General features: G+C 35.3%; 1 protein-coding gene across 3 annotated transcripts; it reads left to right on the forward strand.

The window, feature by feature from the left end:
• Nucleotides 1-4,089: 4,089 nt before the first annotated feature.
• On the forward strand, nt 4,090-9,079 carry LOC115723378 (4-hydroxybenzoate polyprenyltransferase, mitochondrial). 3 transcript variants are annotated; one of them, XM_030652846.2, is made up of 9 exons: nt 4,090-4,613; nt 5,117-5,252; nt 5,404-5,525; nt 7,091-7,160; nt 7,269-7,418; nt 7,628-7,763; nt 7,858-7,954; nt 8,606-8,677; nt 8,766-9,079. In XM_030652846.2, exons 1-8 carry the CDS (start codon nt 4,231-4,233, stop codon nt 8,673-8,675), a joined length of 1,164 nt encoding a protein of 387 aa, XP_030508706.2. In that variant the 5' UTR covers nt 4,090-4,230; the 3' UTR covers nt 8,676-8,677; nt 8,766-9,079. The 3 variants fall into 3 exon arrangements, with proteins under 3 accessions (XP_030508706.2, XP_030508708.2, XP_030508709.2); XM_030652848.2 differs by having other exon boundaries at nt 4,100-4,613; nt 8,606-8,682; XM_030652849.2 differs by having other exon boundaries at nt 4,100-4,613; nt 8,606-8,682; nt 8,862-9,079.
• The last annotated feature ends 1,196 nt before the right edge of the window (nt 9,080-10,275 follow it).

Below are 10,275 nucleotides of genomic sequence, written 5' to 3' on the forward strand. Positions count from 1 at the left end.
AAAATATCTTATTTCTATTCAAAATATCATGATTATAGTTATCTTATTTTAAATTTAAATAAGGTCAAATTATTTAAAAAAAATTAATTTAAAAAAAATTTAATATCTGACCTTAAATTTTAAAAATAAGATAAAATATAATCAAATTTAAAAATAAGATAAAAAAATCAAGCAAAAAGATAGATTTTTACTTGTTTTCAAATTCAAATTACACTAATATCTAAGATTAATTTTTAAAAAATTCAAATTAATTTATTTCTGATATTAGATTTGAAAAATGAAAAATAAAAATCTAAATACAAAACTACATAAAAAATCGGAAGTTAATTCCATGAAATAGCATGAAAAATCGAAGAAAAACGAAAAAAATACGAGCTGTACGGACAATATGCATTGCATACTGTCCGCGCGCGCTGGGGAGGGTGCACAGCCGAGAAAACTCGGCGCAGATGGACACCTGCAGCATATCCGCGCGCGGATGAGGGGTTTCAAACACCCTAGGCGTGTTGCTCGGACATAATCTTGTCCGAACACGCGCCTGACCGAGGATCACTCGGTTCCGCGCGCGTGGGTGAGTGCTTCATCCCGATATATTTTGAAACTTCAAAAAATCATAACTAATTCAAATTAAATCGAATTGAGTTCTGGAAAAAAGTAAATTGCTTTATTTTTTCCATACTATCCAATAAAAATAATTCCAGAAACAGAATTTCAATTATTTTTCACGAAAATTCACAAACATCAATCAATCATCATATAACACACAACACAACATGAAACCATCCAAAACACAAACAATCATTTTAAAGTCAAAATTTCTTGCAAGCAAATCAATTAACCTGGCTCTGATACCAGTTGTTGGAATTTATTTTACCAGGATCTTAGATCTACTCACAAGTATGTTGTTTAACACCCTAAATATGAACTTTCTAAAACGATAATTAAACACATATAAAGTTAAGAAAACCTTACATTGATGCAGCGGAATAATGTCTCCTTCCACTCAGATCTCTAACCCTTGTATCCTTTCTGTCGCAGAGTATTATCAAGATCTGAGCCCGAATGTCCTTCTCTTTGTGTGTGATCCTTCACATTTTGTCCAATCTATGATTGAGGTACCACTTGCTGTGTGTGGGCACTACTCTATCACTAAGGTTTCGAAATTGAGAAGAGGAAAAGAGAGAGGGATAGGGTCGGCTATAGAGAGAGAAGTGGAAGGCTCAGTTTTTCTGAAAAAGTTAATCAAGAACCAGAGAATGGAAGCCTCGATGAAGAAGATCTCATCTGCCAGTTGCTTGGAAATTTGTTTCATTGTATTCATTTGGTTTTGACCCTTCCTACTTAGGGCATCAACTACAACATTAACCTTCCCAAGATGATAGAGGATTTCACAGTCATAATCCTTTACTAACTCAAGTCAACACCTTTGTCTCATGTTCAGGTCTTTCTGGGTGAAGAAGTATTTCATACTTTTGTGATCGGTGTAAATCTCACATTTCTCTCCATATAAGTAATGCCGCCAAATCTTTAGCTCAAATACTACTGTTGCGAGCTCCAGATCGTGAGTAGGGTACCTCCACTCGTACTCTTTTAATTGTCGAGAAGCATAAGCTATTACCTTTCTAGTTAGCATCAGTACACAGCCTAGACCTTGTCTTGAGGCATCACAATAAATGACAAATTTTTCCTTATCAGAAGGAAGAGTTAATACTAGAGCAGTAATTAAGCGTTGCTTTAACTCCTGAAAACTTTTCTCACACCGTTCTGTCCAATTAAACTTCAAATCCTTTCGAGTCAATTTCGTTAAAGGTGTCGCTATCTTACGAAAACCCTCAACGAACCGACAATAATAACCAGCTAGACCCAAAAAGCTTCTAACCTCTGTAGCTAATTTTGGTGTTGGCCAATTCCGAACAACTTTGATTTTTGGCCAGATCAACCATGATCCCATCCTTGTCCACTATGTGCCCTAAGAGAGAGGCACGTGATAACCATAACTCACAATTTTTGAATTTAGCATAGAGCTTGTGATCCCGTAGTCGCTAGAGTACCAATCTGAGATACAATTCATGTTCTTCTTCCAATTCTGAATATATCAAAATGTCTTCAATGAAAACTATCACATGCTTATCTAAAAAATCCTTGAATACACGGTTCATAAGATCCATGAATGTAGTCGGGGCATTGGTGAGTCTAAAAGACATCATCACCAGAAACTCATAATGTCCATACCTAATACGGAATGCAGTCTTTGAGATATCCTCTTCTCAAATTCTTAATTGATGGTAACCAGAACGAAGGTCAATCTTTGAAAAGACCGTCTTACCCTTCAACTGGTCAACCAAGTCGTCAATTCTGGGTAGAGGATATTTGTTCTTGATAGTGAACTTATTCAGTTCCAGGTAATCGATACACATGCGAAGTGACCCATCTTTCCTTTTCACAAATAATAGTGGAGCACCCCAAGGAGAAAAACTCGATCTGGTAAATCCTGAAGTTGAACCTTTAATTCCCTTAACTCTACTAGAGCCATTCGATAAGGGGCCTTTGATACTGGTTTTGCTTCCGAAACTAACTCTATAACAAATTCAATCTCTCGAGAAGGTGGTAATCCAGGTAAATCCTCTGGAAATACATCTTGAAATTTGCACACCAATTTCATATTTTCAGGTCTAGATGAAATAGGCTGGGTAGTATCCACTGTTGTAACTGGGAATCATATGCAACCTCTGCGCATTAGGTCTCTAGCTTTCAGGATTATAATGGGAAATTTAATTTATATGCATACATTTGGTGTATATTAAATTTTTGAACACAAGCTTACTAAAATTAAAAAAAAAATAGGCACACTTTATATTTATACCCATTATACCATTCTCTCTACTTTTCTCTTCTAACTTCACCATCTATACTGATGGTGGTCCGATGGGAGTCTGATGGTGGCCCGATGCCACCCATTTTCTTATATTTTTGTACATAAAAAAATTAGCATCATGCAACCATTAGACCACTATCAGACTACCATTAGACTATATTCTATATTTATAGATGTTAAGCTCTATTCATTATGCTTGTCAAGAAAGGCATCAGGCCACCATCAGACTACCATTGTACTATATCATCGGGCTACTATTAGACCTTTGTCTTCAACCTTTACTCATTTTAACAACAGGAAGGCATCATACCACTATCGGACCACCATCACGCCTGACAAAAAAAATCAGTTTTTTGCCTAAAACTCAGATCTGGCCATTTTCGACCCTAAATCTAACATCTACTCATAGATAACAAACATTAATCATATAATTTATTCCTTTGACAACATTGTCGATGGTGAAGCCGTGGTTGATGGAAAAGTCATTGGGTCTGCAGTGGTCATTGGGTCTGTGGTCGTGGTGGTCGTAGAGAGAAGGGACCAATGTTGTGGGTGGTGAGTTGTGGATTTGAGTCCTTGGAGTGAGTTCAGAGAGCAAGAGAGATAAGGGAAGAAGCGAGAGGGTTAGATATTTGAAATGGGAAGGGTAGAATAGGGTTTTATAAAATGTTAGCCTATCCACTAATATGGATTAACTTAGGTTTAGAAAAAAACAATCAATCTAATCAATGCATATTAGGGCTGAGCATAAAATCTAGAAAACCAAAAAAACTGTTTAAACTGACCTACCGAACACTGTTAGAACCAAAACTGACGGAACCGAAAACCGAAAAAACCGCTAGCAGTTAAAACCGCCATTGAACGATCGATTTTTTTTTTTTGGGTAATAAACCAACTGTAAAAACCGAAACCGACTGTTATACATATATATATTAATTTAAAAGAATAAGAGAATTAGTTTTTGAATAATTAATTTGTATGTTTGAAATTATAAAATGTAGAATAATGTGTTTATAGAATAAATTAGATCATATACTTGTTTAAAGAAAAAGTTCGGTTTAGGCGGTTTAAACTGACTAAACGAGGTTCAAAACTATCAGTTTTAATATAGGTTCTGGAATGGTCGGTCGGTTTTCAAATTTCACCAATCCAAACCGAAAACCGAAATTTGGATTTTTATATAGAAAAAAACCGACCAAACCGATCAATGGTGAGTCCTAATGCAAATAAATTCAAATTTCTCAGTCTTTTTAGATGGGTAACTGAGGTGCATTTTCTATCAAAAGGTTTCTGCAATACTACTCCAGACTCCATTAAAGCACCTCACATGAATATGCATTTCAGCTCTCCCAATCATGGCTATTGCGTTGTGGCTCCCTCGCATCTCACGTAGTACCACTAGGAGGTTCCTCAAACCCTCTTCCTCACTCACTCTCTTTTCTATCTCTCATTCTCATAACTATATAGTCACCTCTAACCGTAGCCCTATCCCTCGCCTCTTTACTGTTCCTAATCAAAGCCATGGCCGGGAATGGGTCTCTGTCTCTGAAGTCAGACTCGGTTACGTCAGCCACATTTCTACCGCCGGTAAAAGCGACGAGAATCGGAGCCGCGATGCCCAGGTAGCTGATGTATCTTGGATTGACTTGTACTTGCCCAGACAGATTCATCCCTACGTTCGACTTGCTCGGCTTGATAAGCCCATTGGGACATGGTTGCTCGCTTGGCCTTGTATGTGGTATGGGCTTATTCTGTATTTTTTTTTTGGTTTATTTACTTCATTTGTGAAAATGGGGGAAGCAGATAACTGGAATGTAATTAATAAACTGCTGTGTTCTTGTGCCGCTCTATGACTTGTTGAAATGAAATGAAACTATTAGCTGTGTTTAAGCAAAGGTGTGAAATTGGATTGTGTCTTGTATTACTATTAGCTTCAATTATTTACTCTGCTAATTTCTCATGATGTTCTCTAATTTGTAATGTCTACTCGTGTGGTTGGAACTAAGCTCAATTCTTTTCCATAATTCCATCAGTTCATATAGTCTTTTGTTTCTTATAATGGGAAAGACTCGTACTTCAACAAAAATGATTATTATAGACAAAACAAGATGATAACTATGATAGAATACAATTGTGCCGATTAGCACCCTTTCTCTTGAATTAGGCATTGCCTCTGCCCAGGATTATTCCAGTCTGCCGTTTTCATTTCTCTGAAGTTTGTCAATTTTTCTTATTCTCTAGGTCAATTAGTTTGGCAGCAAACCCTGGACATCTTCCTGATATCAAGATGATGACATTATTTGGATGTGGGGCTTTGCTTCTACGGGGTGCTGGATGTACCATTAACGATCTTCTCGATCGAGATATTGATACAATGGTAAATTCCTCTTCTTCTGATCTATCAAGTATGTGCAGTTTTGTTTATTGTCATTTTGTTTTTGTTTTTGCTGTTATTGCAATTGTCATATTTTCACACACACACACACACACAGGAAGTTTAGCAAGGTAATATGAACTCTATAATGTAGGTAGAGCGTACAAAGTTGAGGCCAGTCGCAAGCGGTATCATCACACCCTTTCAAGGAATTTGTTTTCTTGGGTTTCAATTGCTGTTGGGTCTTGGCATTCTTCTTCAACTGAATAATTATAGGTTAGTGTTCCTCTCATCTTCCTTGTTGAGATGCTCCTAGGAATTGTTTTCATTTATTGTTACTAGACTATTTAAGAATAAAAGCTAGCTAATAACCTCACTGTTCACTGACTTAATAAGAGATACTAACGTTCACTATCTAAGGAGATTGGAGGGTTAGGTAATTGGTAAAGTTTCGAAACACAACAAATTACTAATGAAGTATCTATGGTAGTTTCCTCTTAAAAAGAATAAGGTCATAGTATTTAAAAGCAAATATGGGCTAGCAGAAAATGGGTGGCATACGTTTATGAGCTCTACACTAACTTATAGAAGCTTGTGGAAGTTCTTCTCAGCTGGATGAGAGGAATTTTTTGAGCAGATCATAGTCAAGCTTTGAAACAAACAAGCTTTTCAATTTTGGGAATATACTTAGGTCAGAGAAGTTACTTTTGCATAAAGTTCCCATTACTACTGTACAGGGTTGTTCATTCTCCCAAACTCCCAATTCTACCATAGCTAACTTAAGAATAAATGAGAAGTGGGTGAGAGCAGGAATTTTCTCGGGACTTAAGTTCTTTAGAAACCTTAATATAAGGGAATTGCAACAGATAACTGAAGGGAATTATCAACTGATAACAGAGTTAGTCATGGTATTAGACTCATCTACTAGTTGTACTTGTACCTCTGTTGTGAACATGATTTGAAGGAAGTGTAGAGATATTCTTAGGAAACTCTAAATCCAGTTGTCCTCACATGGTGGAAAGTTCAAGTCATTTAAAACTTTTTTCTTCTATTTGGAAATCTTATGTCCCTTCAAAGGTGAGATGTTTGGGTGATTGTTGGCATTGGGAATGCTTATAGGAAACCTTTTCTGTATAAGTCTCCAAATGATTGTTCTCTGAGCAAAAATAGTTTTGAGGCTAGCAACAATATATCTTTTACACTGCTCATTTGTTAATGTCTATTAGTCAAGAATGTTACAAGAATTTGATGTATCATATTAATGGTTTGCTTGTGGCTGGGATATCACACTCAAGATGGATGGCCATGATTGGGGGATACTAGGAGCAAGCGGAAGTGTTTGACGCAACTATTATCACAATTTTGGGGTCTGTATGGCTAGATAGAGTCTAGAGGAAGAATCGGATCTTTTAGGATTGAAAGAATGATTTCTCTTTTTTATTGAATAGAGTGAAGTGTCTTCTTTATTGAATAGAGTGGAATATTAGGTGTAGAATTATCTTTTTCAGTGCTAAGTAATGGTTGGCACTTGTGGATGTAACTTTAAATGATCTCTTATCATATTTTATTTTGAGATACTTTTTTTGTTTCATATAAATAAGTAAAACAAAATAATGTTTTCAATTTCAGTTCTTTGAGCATATGTAGACTCATGCAAATTCAGAAATTGTATTTATTTTAGCTTATCAGTTGTCCTACTACAGTTACCTAGAAATTTCAAGCTTTGCATGAGTGCAGCCGGTTTCTTTAATTCTTGATTTTATTTTGTTATCTAATTCATAATGTCTGGAAGATACACATTTAAACATGTTTGAATTATTCTTGGTTTCTTTGTTTCACAGTCGGATATTGGGGGCTTCATCTTTGTTGCTAGTCTTTTCCTATCCCCTTATGAAGAGGTTGACATTTTGGGTAATAATTTTATACTTCATTAACAATTTTCTTGAGCTTTAACTTGTTTCTTTTACTGATGTAAAATGTCACAAAAATTGACTGAGTAACTTTTGTGATGTTGTGTAGCCTCAAGCCTATCTAGGCTTAACTTTTAATTGGGGAGCTTTATTAGGATGGGCTGCTGTTAAAGGAAACATTGATCCAGCTATAGTTCTCCCCTTGTATGCCTCTGGAGTATTTTGGACTCTAGTATATGACACGATTTATGCACATCAGGTATATTAATAAATGTGTAATTATGTCCTTTGTTTGACAGAGGTTTGTAAGTTGCACAAAATAGGGCCAGTTAATTTGGTGTACTATCTTGTGCTGGAGAAAAAACTTTTATTTCACTGAGCAAGCTCTGCAAGTTGAGTGAATTTATAATCCATGGTAAGCACCTAAATTCTTTTCATTAAATTAGAAGGGATTAATATTTCATTCAGGACAAAGAAGATGATGTGAGAGTTGGTATTAAGTCCACGGCTTTGAGATTTGGGGATTTAACTAAGCAGTGGAATATGGGGTTTGGAGCTGCATGCATTAGTAGTCTTGCCCTCAGTGGATATAATGCTGAAATTGGTAATCCTTCTTTTTCATGTTTTCTCTCTAGTCTAATTATCTTGTTCTATTTGTGACTGATCTTTATGCAAAAAATCTGCTGACTATTGAGCAGGGTGGCCATTTTATGCATCATTGGTTGCTGCATCTGGACAATTAGCTTGGCAGATATCGACCGTTGACCTTTCATCTCGAGATGATTGCAATAAAAAGTATGGTTTGAGTTGATGTTGATTTAGAGAAAACTGTAGATATGCAAATTGCAGTTTGGCTTATTAGTAGTATTATTCAATTTAAATTAGGAGAATCTTTGATTCATTTCCTTGTGTTGCTGTTAGTTTACAAAAGACACTCCTATGCTTATTAATGATAAGAATACTTGCATGTAGAAGTGCATTTACTATGTTATCTATATATAAAACAATTTCTAACATCTGGATGGACTCACCCTATTTATAAACTGGTGTAGTTAAGAAGCCTTCTTTATTTGACATGTTTGTTTTGTGAGGGGAGGATAATATGTTAGTACTGAAAAATTGAAGGGTAGAGATTTTTTATTTGTTTGATTTTTTCCTGAGGAAAAACATGTGCCAGTAAATAAATTCATGAAGTAAATATCTACATTTTCTTGATTGATAGGGGATTGTCTTACAAGTTTGTGCTAATAGCTTAGTTGTGAAATGTGTTGATATCAGTTGGCCAAATTGTCATATTATTTTGACTAAGCATATAAAAATTAACTGAATATTGGCCCTTTTTCTGATTCTCCTTTTTCTTGTGTTATCCTCTTCTCTTTTTATTGTTAGCTCAGCTTATGGCATTGAGCATCACTAACTTGCTTAACTGTTTCATCTTGCTTCCAGATTTGTATCAAACAAGTGGTTTGGTGCTATTATTTTTAGTGGAATTGTTTTAGGACGAATATCGTCTTGAATGTAAGGTCATTTTCACACTTTATTTTAATTTAGTACCAACATTGTAGAACTTCAAATAATTTTACAGGATTCTCTTTTAAACTTGCAGGTAAAGAAAGTTTCTATAATCACTACAGTATTGTGATCGTAAGATTGAATATACCTATACAATACACATAAGTTTATTTATTCTTACTAAATGCAGCTTCTGAAGATATGGCATCGCTACCTCATTGGACTATTCGTTAAGATTATATATCAATTTTTTTGTTGTTGTAATCGGATGGATCAGTTTTTTGCAGGCCAAATAAAAACCATAGAGCATGTTTTTTTTTTTTTTTTTTTGAGATAAAACCATAGAGCATGGTTGTAGTTGTTGTAAGACTCATTTTTTCTGTTAAATGCATATCAAAGCTATTATAAGAGCAGTTGTTTTATTTATCTTTTTGAGCTTGACTTTGTAAAACCAGATGGTTAAGGAAAAATCTGAACCTGTTAGGAAACTAGTTGAAGGTGATTTTTGGTTTGCATATTGCATAGATCGTCTTTAAAAGTAATTTCCCAATATGACTAATTTCAGTTTTTATTTTTCTTTCTCAGAAATTTATATCCATTCAATATATTAGTCATGATGTACAAGGATATCATATCACAAAATCTAAATCATATTACCCTCTAAGCGCCTTGTAGCTGTTTTTTCTTGAGATATATGACAAATTTTTAAATCATGATTTTTGGTTTGCAACTACTACCTCTGTTGTGGTATAATCTGGTGAATTAGTGGCTTCTACATTGAGCTTGAGAAGATCCGCTGACGGAGGATGCCGACAAGTGTCCACCTGAGGTTGTTGTAGAGAGCTAAGAGGAGGCCGAGGGTAACTAGGAAACGACATCATGTAGGGAGAGGAATGAGTACTTAGAGAAAGGGCAGCCAAACAAATCATAAGAAAGTGACTTAGAGGAGAAACCAAATCTTGATTCTATTTAATTTTCCTATGGAAAAGGTTAGTGTTTGTGAGAAGAGCATTGTTACAAGCTCTACTCTCAAAGTGTTTAACCTTTGGATGGATGTGAAGATGCCAAAGTTTGTTCTAAAAGGATAATTGAAGGAAGAGATTAGATGGAGACCCAGTAGTTTCAAAAGATGACAATGATAAGTTAGAATTCCAAACACAATAGCTTATTCAAAATAGTTATTTTAGTAAAATTTAATTCTATTATATGATAAACGACAAGTTTTTATCATTCGAAATTGTTTCATTATAATTCTATTATAAACAAAGTAGGAGACTTATCATACCAAACTTGACGGGGAAGTAATCAGTCTTCCAACCCGTGCAGTGAGAGACTTGGCCAGACACCAAGTCTTGAGCCTCCGCCCTCTCTTGAATAAAAAATAATGTCTAGAGCACGTGGTAGCTCGAAAAGTATAACTTTAGAGGATCTCAAGAATGGAAGGTTGTCTTCACGTAACTAGGTGATATAGCATGTAAGTACATCTTATAGTGGTATAGGCATTGGGATAGAGTTGTAATGGAGCAATCTTAAGAATTTTCAACAAGTTATTGTACTAGGGATGTAGAGGGAGAACCACGCCTGATTTAAGAAGGCAGCTGGAG

Source organism: Cannabis sativa, chromosome 9, assembly GCF_029168945.1.
Source record: "Cannabis sativa cultivar Pink pepper isolate KNU-18-1 chromosome 9, ASM2916894v1, whole genome shotgun sequence".
Taxonomy (NCBI): Eukaryota; Viridiplantae; Streptophyta; class Magnoliopsida; order Rosales; family Cannabaceae; genus Cannabis; species Cannabis sativa.